Here is a 17,389-nt window from a genome sequence, read left to right on the forward strand (position 1 = left end):
TGATGATAGTAACTCTATATTCAATCACCCGACCAGCTTCTTGGGTTCTCCTCTAAATCTTTATGATTTTCTAGAAAGTTTTATGATTTTATTGCTGCAGAAAAAAAGTACTTAACAGTGCACAGATCATGGTCACTGTGTACCCCCTGCCTTGATAAGAGCAATTCATTTTGTGTAACTCAGTTACACACACACACCATATTTTATTTTTTTATTATGTATCAAAAGTACATGTGAACTATGTACACATTTGAACAATTAAAAAAATAAATATCATTTATAAAAAAAAAGCATATTGTAGGATGATTACACAAATATACAATTCAATTATATGAACAGTTCAGATTAACTGAAGATCTTTTTTTGCTTTTCAGCGATTTCCATCGGTGATATGGCCTCGTCTGTATCCATGCCTCTGTAGAGAGGATATTTAATATGCCTCCATATAACCAGCGACACTTTGATGGCAAATAGTGTACAGGCCAACCCCAGTAGAACAGCTGTGGAATACAACACACAATATGGTTGTCATGAAATACACTACAGATTAAGAACATAACAGCAAAACTATTATGATGTCAATGCAGGGCTTGTTCTGGCTCACCTATGTAAATGCCATTGCGACTTGGATCCGCAGAGTTAAAGTTCTTTGTCATGTTTCCGCTCAAAGCCACAATGACAACAGGGTAGACTGTCAGAATGTATCGCAGGTGCTTTTCAAACACAAATGTCTCAACAATAAACCTGTAAAAATCATTACGCATTAATCTCAAGATTAACATCTTTCATTTCTTTAAAATAAGTTAATTAGAGGTTTATGGTCTTACCAAGCAATAGCTTCACCCAAAAGAATTGAGTAAGAGACTGTTGCTGCATCTGACTGGGTCATTCCAGCGTCATATCTCAGCACAACAGTGAAGTTGATCAATGTGGCAATAGTTGTCCATGTTGTGTATGTTGCAATGCCATTCTGAACCTGCAAGGTTGAAGATGCAACATTAAAAACTGCATAATGTTTTTAAAATGTACGTTTGAGAAGCTAAGTTGTTGAGTAATATTTCAATGATATCTCACCAATATCCGAATGCACCAGAGGTCTACTTTGTGATATTTGTTTAACCAGGATCCATATTGTTTGAGGGCATAACAGGTGAAGATGATCAGTAAGTAGTTTGTGAAGGCAATCAGGGCAAGGAAAAAAAATCCAGCAATCATCTCCCTTTAAATAAATGCAAAAAAAATTGAGCTTTTACAAAAGATGTTCTTACAGTAGAAAATGTTTGTATAAATTGTATATATATATATATATATATATATATATATATATATACAAAATTTATACACAATTTGTTCTTTCAATATACTTGCAAAGAAATTGTATTTACAAAATGTAAAAATAAGTACAATCACGACTAACACATATAAATTGAATACATATATAAACATGAATACAAATCGTCTTACAGGAAAGTTTTTCTTTACATAATATATAAGTGTGTATATTATATTTATATGTATAAATACACAGACACGGAACACACACTCAGACATATATATATAATATAATAATATATACACACACATTTATATTATGTAAACAAAAACTTTTGTTAGATGCGATTAATGGATTTGACAGCACTATATATATATATATATATATATATATGTATATATATTATAAAAAATGTGTTAAAGATTTTGTACTTGTATTGTGTAGTTGAGATTTGAGTCAATTGAGTCAGTTTTATTTGTGATAACGTAATGATACAAGCCAAATTGTGTAGACATTATTTTTTGCTTATGTAGTAGTTCATGTATGCTTTCACCTGTGAGCTTTTGGTTTTTCTATGATTTTTTTTGCATAGTAAAATAAAACATTTAGCGGCTGTTTGCCTTTTTTGCCTTAAAATACCTTAGTTTAGTGTTTTGTTTTACCTTTATGTTAAAAAAAAAATAATCATATGTTGATTTTTTAATCGAACTTGTAGGTGTCATAATATATATATATATATATATAAATATATATATATATATATATATATATATATATATATATCCCCTATGGACATCACTATACAGTATATTTCAACATATCAGAATTTTCCTTCTTACTCTCTGTCCCACAGAAGGAGCCAGCCTATATTCAGCAGCATGTTTGCAATCCAGGTGATGAAGAATCCATACGGCAACACAGCAGGACTGCAGTACATTGGACCATAAACAGTCCTGTGATGACAATATAAATAAAGCATATTATTACATACCACTTAAATCTCATGATCATCATCATATTATTAAATACCACTTTATTTTTGGATATTATTTTGATTCTAGCTCAGAGTTCATACCTCCTGCAGGTAGTGGAGAGGATGTAAACATGCATGAGAGACAGCCAGGTGTAGATGACACCCCAGATTGAGAAGGTCCATCCTGAGGGAGTGATTTCGGTATCGTACTTATTTGATATAGCACCAGTGTTGTTCCGAAAAGGACCTGCGGATGAGTAAAACAACATTGTAACAATATATTCAACCAAAATGTACTTTTGCACCTATCATTTATTTAGAAACAGTATTCAGTTTATCTGCTGTACGTACCTGTTCCTGGTCCAGCAAGCGCATTGAATATGATGCAAATGATGTACATGACAACAGAAAGGACAATGAGTGCTAAACGGACAGTGCTGTGATCTCCCATTGTGAGCAGCTGAAAGAAAGAGAATGTAATGCTATCTTCAAATATTTAACAGAAGCGCACTCGACTCAGAAGCACTGCTAATATTATTATAGCCAATTGACTATAAACATAAATGCACTAGAATCGTATCTGACCAACAGCTGAAAACACTCCCAGAGACTGAAACCAAGAGTAAACGAGAGAAGGAAGTTAACGTAACACCCTGAGGACTGACAAACACAAATGCAGTACTACTCCCGTGGGACTGGTTTTATAAGTGTACAGGTTGTGTAACTGTATGAGTACACGTGCAGAATATGACACAAAAAAATGCATGCGCACAACGTCTGTCAAGGCAACCATTTTTTTCATTGCATAAATATCTGATGGTTATGAAAAAGCCTTACACAACAAAGAGACATTTACTTTGCATACTCTGAAGAAACTAAATTTGTAATAGATGGAGAAGGGTTTTGAATTTCTTTAAGGTCCTTTTTTTAGTTTTTGAAGTAAAAACTAAACTTTTGTCAAAGGTTACATATAGCACTTGTTGTTTAGATAACATCTCAACAGTCATCTAACATCTTGTATGGCTTAGTCATTAACTATGTGTGTTATGTCTTAAACGGTAAAAAAGGGAACTGGGAGGGGATGAATGGACACGTGTGGACACATGATGTTGAATAAATGTTGGATAGACAAAAATGGGCAGAAGGATATCATCTATTATGAAATGAAATGTTAAAATATGAGTTGAAGGACTGATGTTGTCATCTCTATAAATTTTTATAAGACATGTTCACCCTTACGCTCAACCTGTTAAGAAACATTTTTCGAGGTTAGGTTTGAGCTTGAAAATTTTCAAAACTGTAGATCTTAAAAGGCAACCTCGTAGTATATCAAGTTTCAGTTTTTGAACTTGTTCTTCGCCCAACTAGGACATGTTTTCCCCAGTCATTATAATGAATGGCAATTGTGTGGTCTCAAGTTACTTGAACTCAGTTGTGTTCAGCAGTGGCAGAAAGCTTCCGTAGTCACCTGGACTCACCTGAGTTTGTAGAGTTTATGTACGAACTTTCTTGCTAAAAACTTGCCTTATCGTTATTTTAACTATGTTAAAATCGTTATTTAAATTTAAAATAATATTTCATTTAGTAAAAATGTCAGTAAATATCCACGGCTTAACCAGTAACATGTGGGGTGATACCAATACGAGGTTTAAACCACTTTACGGGGATGCTGAACCATGAACAGAGATACATTAACATAAAGAAGATCAATATTTTAGATTTAAAGTTAAATAATTATAATGTTTACATATATATTTAAGCACAACAGCAGAGTATCTATCAGGTCTTTCTCTGTTGATACACGACAACCCTTTGGTCTATTCCACAAAAATGGTTTCTTCCAATGTAATGGTTTCTTCCAATGTCTCGTGATATTATCCAGGAAGTAAACATTCCAGTCAATAAATCTTGTTGTAAGCAAACGTCCTCGAGTATTTTTTTTAATTAATCTTCTGTATTTAAAATGCCTTTACTTTGTGGCGGAACATCTGAGGCGAAAGATGCCAATGAAGAGGTGCAGAAAATATGCGATGAGGTTAGTAACTTTTTATAGCAGAGAAACAGAAATATTTCAGTGATGTGTCATAGCAACATTCACTGGCAACTCCCGTTTCTCCTCAGGTAAAGTCTCACGCCGAGGACAAAGCTGGCCGCAAGTTTGACGCTTTCACCGCAAAATCTTTTAAAACGCAAGTTGTTGCGGGTAAAAATTACTTCATTAAGGTAAGAGAAAACCCTGGGTAATTTTATCAATGATCCTATGGGGAAACCCTATTAATGTACTGATTTTATATGTAAAAGCAAGCCTCATATAACACTTTACAGCCCTGAATTATAATGGTTTTTTAATGTTCTGTTCTGATCTGTTTTTAGGTGCATGTAGGTGAGGACGACTATATTCATCTGCGTGTCTATAAAACCCTGCCCCATGCTGGAGAAAAACTGGAGCTGCACAGCATTCAGACATCCAAGGCTCATCATGACGCCATTGAATACTTCTGAAGTGGACCTCCAGAAAGATCAACATCATTATGAATTTTGCCCAAAATACTCATGAATCCCACAGTTACAGAGTAAATGTTATATTAACATCTAAAGATGAAGCATGTTAACCTGTGTATTACATGTGATGATCTTATCAATAATTGACATGCATTTATTGAATAGTGGGTAAACACGACCTGCTGTGTAACTCATTAAGAAATCCTAAATGCACGTCTCCATTATGTTTTTTGGGATAGTTGTAAAATAACATTTTCCCTCCCTTACACTTACTAGAACTTCTTACTAGAACTCACATCTAGTTATCCATGCTAATAGTTTGGTCTTCACATTTTGGGTTTTGTACTTAGTGATACTGATGCAGTAAATAGTAGTTTTATACTCGACTGCCTACAATGTATTTTATTTACATAAAATGCATAGATGGAAAGTTGTGAGTGTTTTTTTTTTTTTTGGTCTTCGCATAATAGACTTTTTCATATATGGATGTGTTATTCAAGTTAGGAGTGCTAAGGAATCCATGGAAAAATAAAACATATATTTAGATTTAATTTCTTTTTAGAGGATTTTGAATTTAAATCTAAATTATTTAAAAAAAAATTGATTAAAATAAACATGTCAGTCTATATATATACATATATATATATATATATATATATTAAAATTAAAAGTAATTTTTTATTGTAGATTTTAAATAATGCTAAAAATTAAAATCTGATTTAAATAAAATTATTACAACTAAAAAAATCGGTTAAATGTAATGCAAATGAATTGAGTGTTATTAGATTTAAGAATGATCTAAAAATCTAATTTAAATAACTAATTAAATTAGTCTAAATAGACAAATGTATTACATGTAATGTAACTTAATTGAAACGAAATATATTGATTTAAATAAGTGATTCAAAATAATCTGATTTTAATAACTAATTTAAAAAATATACAATTATTTTAATTTAAATAAACACAGACAAAACGTGGTAATGTAACTTAAGAATAGAAGCTAAATCTTTTACAATTAATATTTTTGACAAATTTATAATATTACATTTTCACAGCATAATGCCTTTAAGAACTGTTCTTTTAAAAAAATTTGGATGGGGGGTCATCTAAAAAACTGAAAACCCTTGCTTTAATCTTTAATGATGTCTATGTTAACAACCATCTGGTGAAAAAGGAGCTGGTGTCAGCCTCATGTGGAATAGTTCGACGAATAAGGAGCTGGCGAAAAAGGGAGCTGGAGTCAGCCTCAGATGTCCTCAAGTATTTTTTATTAACCCTCTGTATTTAAAATGTCTTTAAAATGTGGTGGAACATCTGAGGCTAAAGATGCCGATGAAGAGGTGCAGAAAATATGCGATGAGGTTAGTAACTGTACATTGCAGAGAAACAGAAATAGTGATGTGTCTTAGGGTGACTGTTTTGATTCCCAAAAACCAGGACACCCGGCCCAGCAAACAGATACTCAAATGATACTTTAAGTTTACTCAAAGCTGCCTTATTAATTTCAATACATTTTAAAGTATGAGGCTATGCCTCCTCTCTAGCTATATGGATAGAAAATGGTTAAAGACACAAATTCAGAAAGGATTCTCAGAAGTTTCTCAACATGTTTTGTTATGAAAGGTTTTCAGTAATGAATGTAATGATGATATAAATAATGTCTCATCTATATTATAAAAATACCTATAATAAATGACTAAAAGAAATACCTCCAAATTGAACAGAAATAGCTCTCACAAACTTACAAAAATGAATTAATAAAATACATTTATATCTTTAGTTTTCTTCCTCTTAATTCTGTTTTTCTTCCTCATCCTCCTTGTTTGCCAATCTATATTTTGCTAGAGCTGATCTTTCCCAGTAGTTTTTTTTGAAAACCAGAGGACATTTTCATCACTTTATAAAAAACAGCCATGGACGGCCAGGACAGGACGTGAAAACAGGACATGTCCTGAGAAAACAGGACTCTTGGTTTCTCCTCAGGTAAAGTCTCACGCCGAGGACAAAGCTGGTCACAAGTTTGACACTTTCACCGCCAAATGTTTTAAAACGCAACTTGTTAAGGGGAAAAATTACTTCATTAAGGTAAGAGAAAACCATGTGTGATTTTATGAATGATCTTATCATCATGTCATCGAATGATCACCCTGTAAATGTACTGATTTTATATGTAAAATCAAGCCTCAGATAACACTTACAGCCCTGAGCCATAATGGTTTCTGAATATACTGTTCTGTTCTGATCTGTTTTTAGGTGCATGTAGGTGAGGACGACTATATTCATCTGCGTGTCTATAAAACCCTGCCCCATGATCTGGAGCTGCACAGCATTCAGACATCCAAGGCTCATCATGACGCCATTGAATACTTCTGAAGTGGACCTCCAGAAAGATCAACATCATTATGAATATTGCCCAAAAAATACTCATGGATGCCACAGTTACATAGTAAATGTTATATTAACATCTAAAGATGAAGCATGTTAACCCGTGTTTTAAAAGGATACTCCACGTTTTTGGAAATAGGCTCATTTTACAACTCCCTCAGAGTTAAACTGTTGAGGTTTACCGTTTTCAAATCCATTCAGCCGATTTTCTGATATTTAGAAGAATATCAGTCACCAGACAGTTTCTCATTGACTACCATAGTATATGGAAGTCAATGAGACCAGCAAATGTCTGGTTACTGATAATCTTCTAAACATCAGGAAATCAGCTGAATGGATTTGAAAACGGTAAACCTCAACACACTCAAAAAAATGAACTAGGGAGGTTGTGCACTTTACATAATATATTTATATATAGTTTACTTATAATAATTATATTTTTTGACTTTAAATGTTTTTTTCTATTAAGGTCTATGTAATTGTGTCTCAACTTGACAGTACAAAATCCTAATGTGTTGTCTAAACACAAACCATTTATGTTAAGTAAAACAATTGTACATCCAGAGGGTGACAGTGTAGTGCGAGCCGACTGCCATTTTGCCTGAACTTAATTTTATTGTGTTCAATCTGATTAAATCTACGAACAACTTAAGTTTACTTAATCCGTTTGTGTTGGATTACATGATTGATTTGTGTTGCCTTAACTGAAACTGGGCAGTGCTTTTAGTTCCCAGCATGCTTTGCATATGGTTGAATTAAGAGAGAATAAATGTAAAAATTTAAGTGTTATTTTATGTTTTTTTTTTAAATTTAGAAAAGGGGAAGACTTGATAGTGTGTAATAGTGTTTAATGTTAAATTACATTGGAATTATTAAACCATTTAAATTACAGTGGGTTACCATTGTGGAGAAGAGTGTAGCATTTTGTTTGTCTGTCGACCGATTTCATAATATTTTCAATTGCTTTGAATGAAGGAGCATGTAAATCTTAGCATTCAAGATGCTAATATGTGCTTCTGCTAGCAAATAGCTAGCTAAAGTCTATCAATTTAATTAAATGTCACCGAATCAAATGAAATATAAATGGATGAATGAATATAATAAAATGCCTTTGAATCATGTAAGGAAGCCTTTAAAAATTCACGTTGAGACTACTTAAATTGGGTAATTTAAATTTACACAATTCCATTATGTTGAAGTTACATAAACAAATTAAAATTGTCACAGTATAAATAGGGCCTTTATACAAGAATATACTGGTCTTTTAAATTTGTAGGAAGGGGGGTCATTTAAGAAACTGAAAACCTCTGCCCTAACCTTTGCCAGAAATGGGGATGTCAAGGTCTGAGAACAGATCGAGAAACGTATCCTCCTCTTCTTCTGAACATTCATCGCTGTGTTGCAAAGCAAACAACATTTCAGTAATTGGAAAACATTTCATTTTTAATAAAATCTTTTGTACAGTATTTATACAAAAAAGTTTACAGGACTAGGGCAACGGTAGTGTTCCTTCACTGTAGAAACACAAGCCACAGACAGATCACACTGGCGGAGGAGGGTTTGTGAGATGTTTGGGGTCAATGTCCCGGCTCAGCTTCAGGTGTTGTCCTCAGAACACTGTGTGGTTCATGTTGACAACAGAACTATCATTCACTTGATCTTGGGAGGGGTGTAGTGAATTCGGCACCTTTCGTTGAAAACCTAGAGGGGGAAATGCCATCAGGGACATTTTTCTGAATAATAACAGCTCATGTTCAATAGAATCAATAGAAGACACTCAAAAACCTCACCTTCAGACTCCGGTCATTGACCACCTCTTCAACATTCAGCTCAGACTGCATGATTTTTAACTGTAGGCAAATTGAGAAGATTTTAGAAGATTTCAATTTCAGCCATTTGTGAACAGACTTCCACAAAGTGCTATTTTAGAATCATTCATATGATTGAATATTGTTATATTCAATATTGAATTCGCATTTATTTTTATAGTTTTAGTTATACTCAATTCTCATTTTTAGAAAATATTTTATGTGCGTTTTTCATTTTATTTGTTTTTTTTTATTCTATTGCTATTAATTTTTTTCCAGCATATTTTAGTTTGATAAATTTCCACTTAATTTTAGTGCTTCAATTTAAACATATTTCAGTTTATTGCAGAAGAAACATTTTCTAATTTTCATTAAGTTTAGTTTATATTTTATTTAACAAAAATGTTTTTAATAGTTTTACTTAACAATAATAACAACCCTTCTTTCAAATTATATAAAAAGGAACTTTAACACATAGTGGAATATAATAATGTATACAAAACTTTAAGCAACCATGGATTTGAGAAGCACTCAGATTCACGTGGTTGCGCCTATTGTCTGTTATATATGTAAGTTGGCAACCTCTAGTCTTACATTGCTTTGGTAATGAATCAACAAATAAAACTACATTACACCATGGATTTGAGAAGCACTCAAATTCACGTGGTTGCGCCTATTGTCTGTTATATATGTAAGTTGGGCAACCTCTAGTCTACATAACACAGTTCATGGGTCCCCTGGTGGCAGACAGTGGTATTACCTTAGTTTGTTCTTTCCTGAGTTGCTTGATAATTGACAAGTTGTCACTATCTTTTGCCCTCTTTTCACGTAACTGTCCGACGACAGCAGAGGTCTCTGTAATGCATGATTTTATTGCCTTATCTCTGGACAGATGTGCTTCCATGAGCTGGAAGACAGAAAGTACAGGGGAAAAGCTTGTAATTAAACATCACTTAGTGATTGTTCACTAAAATATGTCATACATCAACCACAGAATTAGGGTATCTCTAATAATCATTTTAAAAGCACTTTGTAATAGGATACATACAGATTCATAAAGTTCTTTGCAGGTCTGTGTGGCATCCACTTTGCCTGAAAAGGACACAGTGGGCACAGTGGTATTAAGGGCATGGACAATTCTGTCATCTATGGTGCGCATCCCTTTTAATACTTCCTAGAGGACATACGGATAGATAGAAAAACAGCAGAACATTTCAGTCATTTACTGTAAGCAATGCAATGATTGTTGTTCGGATGCCTTAATTAAAAACCTTAAAACCTTTAATATTAATAATAATATTCTCAATTTAAGGAAAATTAAAATTTCTGATTACTAATTTTTTTCTTAAAGTAAAACCCCTCCGTATTCAGCACATATTACATTTAATATATACAATATAACTACACATGGCCATGGGTAGTTGACACCCTTTCAAGCAGAGCCCTGCATTGTGACATGTTATAGTTCATCTAAACCCATTTTTATTTAAATTACGTTAAGTTATTGTATAATTATTATATATGCATCTTTATAAGCTCATATTAAATGAGGGACACATACACTATTGTCTATTATATATGTAGTTCATCTAAACCCATTTTTAAATTACGTTAAGTTATTGTATAATTATTTTATATTCATCTTTATAAGCTCAAACTAAATGAGGGACACATGCCTCAGACATAATTAACATAATTGATATTAATCGTACAATTGAAATGAAATAAATAAGAGGTTATTAAAAAATATTCAAAAATAGAAAAGTGTTACAACACCTATAATTTCACTTCACCTTCAAATAAAATCCTGATGTTGAAAAAAGTTCACGAGTCCATGTTGTCAACTACCCAAATTTTACACATAAATAAAAATATAAAAAAACTTTGAATTTCTGTATATTGTTTTGTGTATAAATTATAGGTCATTTACTGCATACGTTTATATTTATAAAGAAAAACAGTGTCATGTTTGCTTTGCTGCTCATTGAACCACACGACTGCGTGCATCAGACCAGAGGGTCAGACATTTATACATTTTTCCTGTAAACATCATAACAGGAAATATGCGCTTAATAATCCTGCATATTTTTATCCTAACCATTGATAAGTTCGCTCGTTTTACCTGAAACATTGAAAAGTCCTCACAGTTCATAACTCCACCGGGCGCCGCCATACTGGACTCTGAAGAGGTCCTGCGCGACGAGGGTGTCCAAATACTGCCTACATTATACTTACTACAAAAGATGTCGTCATTGACACGAACTAAATAATGTCATGTCACAGATAATTACTGAGTATTTTTCATACTAGAGTGAGACATTTTAACAGAAATTATGTTATGTAATTATTTCTCACTATAATCAGGATTAAACGTGAGCGTGTAAAATCCACAGGTGCTTTATTCGAAATATTATGAAGAACTTCAAATATTGTGCATGTTATCTTATTTAACTGACGTTATTACAACCTTTTTACAAGCGTGCTACGAACACATACGTAACAGGCGCTCCTATGAGCTCTTTAGACTTCTTAGGGTCCTTCAGTGTTTTTTAACCCTGGTTTGATAGCGCTGCGCTCTTGCAAGTACGAACAGGAACTGACTAGTGATGGGAAGTTCGGATCATTTTACTGATTCGGATCTTTGAGTCTCGTTCAGTAAAATGAACGAATCTTTTATCGAGTCATTTCGTTCATTTCGGTCATTTCATAATTATATAATTAAAATGTCATGTTAAATATCCCATACATCTAGTACTTACGAAAATCTTAATTACATTTGTAAAAATAACATAATAGGGTATTGCAGCCAAAGCCAAAAGCAACTGAAATAACTGTAACGTTAGCTATTAATTAGTTGCTGGGTCTAAAGTTCAGGCTATGCAGTCTGACCCTGTTATAGTTCACCTCACCTCCTGATCCGAGACGTTCTTTGCTTTGCAACTTCATATTTATCAGGTTTGTTCTCCTCCTCATGTCTAGCTGTTGACTCGTCAGTGTCTGACTCTGATCTGTGCTGTCTGCTGGCCGTGCCATGCGATATAGCAGGACCGGAAAGATTAAAGATTAGTTCATCTCTCGAGTTCGGGTTTGGCCGGGTCCGAGTCTTTCGTTCTTCCTGTCAGTCCCATAGAGTCTATGCTGTCAGCACCGGAAAGAGAAATGATTAGTTCATCTCTCGAGTTCGGGTTCGGCGGGTCCGAGTCTTTCGTTCTTCCCGTCAGTCCCATTAAGTCTATGCTTTCAGTACCGGAAAGGGGAATGATTAGTTCATTTGAGTCTTCGGGTTTGAGTCCGTCGTTCTTTTCTCACGTGGCCACGGGTCTCGCATCAAATACAACATTAGATTCGTATTATTGACTGCGTCTGAATATTGTGTTATATAGGCATTAAAATACAAATGTTCAATAAACATTAACGTCCATTATTCCTTATTCCTTATTATTGTCCCTGTCCGTCTCTTTTCTATATTATGCATCTGTGGTGTGTTTTATTATATATTGTACATTAATTAACTACTATTATATTATACATCATCTACGTGCTTGTTTGTAAAAGGTTTGTGAATTAGTTTGTAAAAAGTTTGTGAATTTGGGTATTCAATACGGTGACATCACGTGACTAAAGAACGAAGGACTCAAACCCGAAGACTCAAATGAACTAATCATTCATCTTTCCGGTGGTCTGACAGCATAGGCTCAATGGGACTGACAGGAAGAACGAAAGACTCGGACTCGAGACTCGAGAGATGAACTAATCATTTCTGTTTCCAGTACAGATTCAGAATCCATATGTTGCGCAATGCGCATGCGCGGGTAACACAAGATGAACGAATCACTCCCTGAGACAACTCGATAGTCCCGAGTCATATTAAAGATTCGTTCAAAATGAACGAATCGTTCATGAACGACACATCACTAGAACTGACATTCATTCAGGTAGAGAAACTAAAACTGGCGTTGTCATTTAGACAGGATTTCATGGGTTAAATCTGGTCGTTTTTCTATCATTATATTTTTCTTCAGAAATCATGATCTTCAATGTGATCCGCGGGCCTCGCGCTGCCTTTGGAAGTTTAATAGGTCAGTATATTCTTTAAGTTTATTTTGGACCGGACGCAGGCACGCACGCAGCATGTGATACAGTGACAGCGGGCATTCTTGACACACTTATTAGCACAACACAGCATTGAACGCATGATTATAAACGTTTACAAACGATTCTGACGTAGTTTAACTCTTCGATACCGCGTGATTGGATTCATGACGTTTTTTAAGGTTATTGCATTTTGATCACTTTTAATTTATGTATTATCTGATGCGTGAAAAGAGCCACACCTTGTGAATTTACGATTTTACAACTATCCGATCTCTTTACTTTAGTAAATATATATATATATATATATTCATTCGAACTAAACTCAACAATTAGAGTATAGTTTCTTATTCACTTTATTCAAACTATATTCATACTCGCCATTCATAGCAATTATAGTTTCTGACAAAATAATACAGTTACAGTTGTATATAATGACACAAAAAGATTGTGAAGATCCCAATAAATAAGTTTTACTGTAATTGTAATATTTCGGCAGAAACTGTAGTTGCAATGGTGAGTCTGAATATATAGTGTGAATATAGAAAGAAACTATACTATAATTTTTGAGTGTTTTATGTACGTTTATTTAAAAAAAAATGAAATGAAAAAATCAAATGTTCAAAGTATCCAATAATTAATTAAATGATTCAAACAGCTGCTCAAATGAAAAAAAAAATGTATAATGACTTATAATCAGTGCAAATGTAACAGGAAGTAACTAATTTGTTTTGGATAAACATCTGTCATACAGCAAAAATGTATCGCCATGGCAGCCTTAAAGGGACAGTTCAGCTAAACTTGTCTTTATGTGTTCCACTGACTGAGGAATTGTTCCTTTCCTCCATAGGGCAGTGGCGGAGAGGCGTGATGAACACAGGGAGCAGAAGACTGTGCAGCAAGCCTCAAGAAGGGACACCTGCACCCCTTCAGACCACAGAACCGGGTCAGTACTCCAAAATATCTATTCATCATTTCTACCTGCCTGCATTAGAAGGAGTGGCATATGGCATGATACAACACCCAAAATTCACCCACAGCACGCAACAGCGTAATTACAGTGTAGAAGTTCCTGTTCTGGTTGTTCTACAAGGATCAAATTATACTAGAGGGAATTTTATCTTTTTCCCAACAGACCAACTTCTCCTCACTAACACCTTTCTCATCTCTCGGTGTTGCCTTTAGCTCAACAGCTTGGGTTTAAAGTGCCAGGCTACCGCCCAAAAGAATGGGATAAGAAGATGCTTTTGTGGTCCGGGCGATTCAAAACCGCAGAGCAGATTCCCGAGTTTGTGTCGTAAGTGGGCTATTCTTTTTTACATTTAAAGAAACCCCCAGTTTCAGGCATCCTACCTAACTAAACTTGTAGTAGGTTAAGGAGGTCATGTGCCAGCTTATTGGTGGAACACAAGAGCTGTCTACTGTAAGGTTTAAATGAGATTTACTCCCAGTGTAATGACAGGTAATTAGTGTAATTCATGGTATCTGGAAGGAGATCAGAGTGGACTCTGTTTGTGAAGGTTAGATGCAAAACAGAACAGGCACGTCCTCTGTGACCTTCCATACATATTTCTTTTTATCCCAATTTTTAAAAGCCCAAGATCAAACTTTTTTTAGTGTATGACTATTTATTAGTGAGAGAATGTTCACACAAAGTAAAGGCTTGTTCACATCAAGAACGATAACTATAAAGAGATAACTAATACCGTAACGTCCACACACCAATGGATGATAGCGCTCTGTTTATTATTAGTTCGCACTGCAGTGATGTCATCTGCCGCTTTAAATGATTGGGGAAAAAAACGTTTTGATAGTGATTCCAACAATATTGTTTCTCTGTGTGGTTAATGTTAAAGGAATAGTTCACTTTAAAATGAAAATTCTGTCATCATTTACTCACCCCCATGTTGTTTCAAACCTGTATGAATTTCTTTCTTCTGCTAAACACAAAGGAATATATTTTGAAGAACGTCCTTAACCAGAAAGTTGATGTACCCCGTTGACTTCCATAGTAGGAAAAACATAAAACATACAACAAAATCAGTGAAGCCCGATTCAAAAAGAACTTATTTTTAGTAAATCAAAAACATACAGTGCAGATGTCCGCAAAATTAAAGGGTTAGTTCACCCAAAAAGGAAAATTCTGTCAGTATTTACTCACCCTCAAGTTGTTCCAAACCTCTATGTGTTTACTTGTTCTGCTGAACACAAAGGAAGATATTTGGAAGAATGTTTTAATCAAACAGATCTCATTCCCCATTGACTACCATAGTATGTATTTTTTCCTACTATGGTAGTCAATAGGGAATGAGATCTGTTTGATTAAAACATTCTTCCAAATATCTTCCTTTGTGTATAGCAGAACACATAGAGGTTTGGAACAACATGAGGGTGAGTAAATACTGACAGAATTTTCATTTTTGGGTGAACCAACCCTTTTTAATGATTCATTCAAAAATAAAAGTTTTTTCGGGGTATTAGCATTTGAATCAAATGAGAAAAACTGTAAATATGCTCTGCTCTTATCTTACAATGTTTTTCTTTGTAAAATCACAGCATTATGCAGTAGGACTTCACATGTTTAAACATATCTTTGTGGGTGTACTATTTTATGCTAATGCTTATACTTTCAGTTTTGAGATGATTGATGCTGCCAGGAACAGACTGCGTGTGAAGGCCTGCTATGTCATGATGGCACTGACCCTACTGGCGTGCCTCGCTGTGGTTATCTCTGGCAAACAGGTAATAAAACTGTATAAATGAAATGCCGTCTTAGATTGTGTAATATCAAATCCTTTAATAAATGTCTTATGACAGGCGGTAAGTCGGCATGACAATCTCACCTCTCGTAACATGGAGAAGAAGGCTCGCTGGAGAGAGGAAGCACAGAAGGAGAAGGAGGCCACTGCACTTGCAGAGAAAGCCCAGTGAAATGCCTTCATTCGAGCCCATCATCATTCACCATCCAGTTTTTCCAAATATCACATGCCACACCCCATGGGAACTCCAGTAGAGATGGTACAGATGTTCCTCCACAGCTTCTAGAGTAGTGTATAAAATAAAGATGAGATATCCCCTGTGTGATTTTTTTGTATATATTAAGCAAAAAATAAAATACTGATCCACTGATGTTTATTTGCGGTACACCTATCTTTAATCTCATTGTGAATGTCTTTTGTTTTTGTAGCTAATATTTAATAGTAATAATGCCAGAATTACATGGCATGAAGGTAAAGATATATAAGATATTAGAAATCAGTCCATATTGATATTTCCCATTTTTCTATTCAGATTAATGTAACAATATTATAATTTAATAACAATATTACATCTTTGCAAAAGCAAAATGAATATTTTTTTCTACTGTACATTATAATGTTGCTATGCGTAAATTAAATTGTAGCATTTAATAAACTTCTTTAATTTTTAAATCCTGTAGCTCAAACAGTAGAGCATGGCACTAGCAACAGCAAGGTCATGGGTTTGAATCCTAAGGAAACCAAGCTCTGATGAAGTTTTACCATGAATGCAATGGAAATAGCGTTGGATAAAATCATCTGCTAAACAAATGTTAACATGATCACAATCACCATTTTAATATTGGTGCATCCCTACATGAATGGTCATGGTTATTACCTGCACTTAATTAAAATAACCAATCAGAAGTAAAAATAGCAGCTTGTTAATCTGTTTGCTCACAATATAAAAAAAATCACATTAATTAAAAAAAAATATGTTGATAGTAGTTGAGAAAACATCAGCTAAAGCAAAGCCCTAAACCCAACTCATTTGTATTCAATTTTACAGAACAACCGTAAAAATACAATAACATTTATGGTTGTCTTCATTTAAAAAGTTAAACCATTTCGCTTTTTAATTGTGGCGGAAAACCAATGGAAGACCTTCTCTCTGTTGACAGATTTAGAAACGATTCTCATTATGAATTAGGTAAGATAGTTGGCATGTTCAGCTCTCAAATGCAAATAATAGTGACGCAAACATACAGCACTTGACTGTAACGAAGTAAACAGTGCTGTGCTTTACTTTGAAACATGCAGCACTTTATATATTTATTATTAGATCAAAACCATTGCGATTTGATGATTGGACTAAGCCATATCACATTCTAACAACCATGCACTGTTAAAACTTGTAAAGTTACCAGGAAATTGGCGAGTAACGCATTTGGCATTTTGAACCCTGGCTAACATGCGTTGTTTTTGTGCATTAAATAACTTAATTAGAAAGCGTCACATTTTTCAGTTTATTTAGTCATTGTTGGAGGCCATTTTGCGATTTCGATCATCATATTGTAATCAGGCCCCAACCCAACCATTTCTTTCTCAGATTTAC

At 34.2% G+C, this 17,389-nt stretch overlaps 5 protein-coding genes across 8 annotated transcripts; 3 read left to right on the top strand and 2 right to left on the bottom strand.

Moving 5' to 3' along the window:
* Positions 1-197: 197 nt before the first annotated feature.
* LOC120476047 (uncharacterized) lies at positions 198-8,528 on the bottom strand. Of its 4 annotated transcripts, none has more exons than XM_089125863.1 (8): positions 8,454-8,528; positions 2,598-2,706; positions 2,349-2,493; positions 2,113-2,226; positions 1,075-1,219; positions 828-976; positions 605-744; positions 198-500 (listed from the first exon to the last, which is right to left on the bottom strand). In XM_089125863.1, exons 1-8 carry the CDS (start codon positions 8,526-8,528, stop codon positions 346-348), a joined length of 1,032 nt encoding a protein of 343 aa, XP_088981989.1. In that variant the 3' UTR covers positions 198-345. The 4 variants fall into 4 exon arrangements, with proteins under 4 accessions (XP_088981989.1, XP_039522902.1, XP_039522901.1 ...); XM_039666968.2 differs by lacking the exon at positions 8,454-8,528 and adding an exon at positions 3,725-4,056; XM_039666967.2 differs by lacking the exon at positions 8,454-8,528 and adding an exon at positions 3,669-4,056.
* LOC120476048 (cystatin-B) lies at positions 4,114-5,134 on the top strand. The gene is made up of 3 exons (XM_039666970.2): positions 4,114-4,281; positions 4,368-4,469; positions 4,620-5,134. The coding sequence occupies exons 1-3, from the start codon at positions 4,210-4,212 to the stop codon at positions 4,746-4,748; spliced, it is 303 nt and encodes a 100-aa protein (XP_039522904.1). The 5' UTR covers positions 4,114-4,209; the 3' UTR covers positions 4,749-5,134.
* On the top strand, positions 5,594-7,331 carry LOC120476138 (cystatin-B-like). The gene is made up of 4 exons (XM_089125591.1): positions 5,594-5,944; positions 6,002-6,112; positions 6,735-6,836; positions 7,005-7,331. Exons 2-4 carry the CDS (start codon positions 6,041-6,043, stop codon positions 7,122-7,124), a joined length of 294 nt encoding a protein of 97 aa, XP_088981717.1. The 5' UTR covers positions 5,594-5,944; positions 6,002-6,040; the 3' UTR covers positions 7,125-7,331.
* Positions 8,529-8,558: 30 nt separating the features above from the next.
* On the bottom strand, positions 8,559-11,380 carry mix23 (mitochondrial matrix import factor 23). Its single transcript, XM_039666974.2, has 5 exons — positions 11,067-11,380; positions 9,993-10,118; positions 9,705-9,851; positions 8,927-8,986; positions 8,559-8,837 (listed from the first exon to the last, which is right to left on the bottom strand). The coding sequence occupies exons 1-5, from the start codon at positions 11,115-11,117 to the stop codon at positions 8,787-8,789; spliced, it is 435 nt and encodes a 144-aa protein (XP_039522908.1). The 5' UTR covers positions 11,118-11,380; the 3' UTR covers positions 8,559-8,786.
* Positions 11,381-11,502: 122 nt separating this feature from the next.
* Positions 11,503-16,165, top strand: fam162a (family with sequence similarity 162 member A). Its single transcript, XM_039666973.2, has 7 exons — positions 11,503-11,537; positions 12,862-12,879; positions 12,967-13,023; positions 13,887-13,982; positions 14,222-14,333; positions 15,670-15,778; positions 15,854-16,165. Exons 3-7 carry the CDS (start codon positions 12,972-12,974, stop codon positions 15,965-15,967), a joined length of 483 nt encoding a protein of 160 aa, XP_039522907.2. The 5' UTR covers positions 11,503-11,537; positions 12,862-12,879; positions 12,967-12,971; the 3' UTR covers positions 15,968-16,165.
* Positions 16,166-17,389: the final 1,224 nt, after the last annotated feature.

The sequence above is a fragment of the Pimephales promelas genome, chromosome 22 (genome assembly GCF_988280905.1).
Source record: "Pimephales promelas chromosome 22, fPimPro1.hap1.1, whole genome shotgun sequence".
Classification (NCBI taxonomy): Eukaryota; Metazoa; Chordata; class Actinopteri; order Cypriniformes; family Leuciscidae; genus Pimephales; species Pimephales promelas.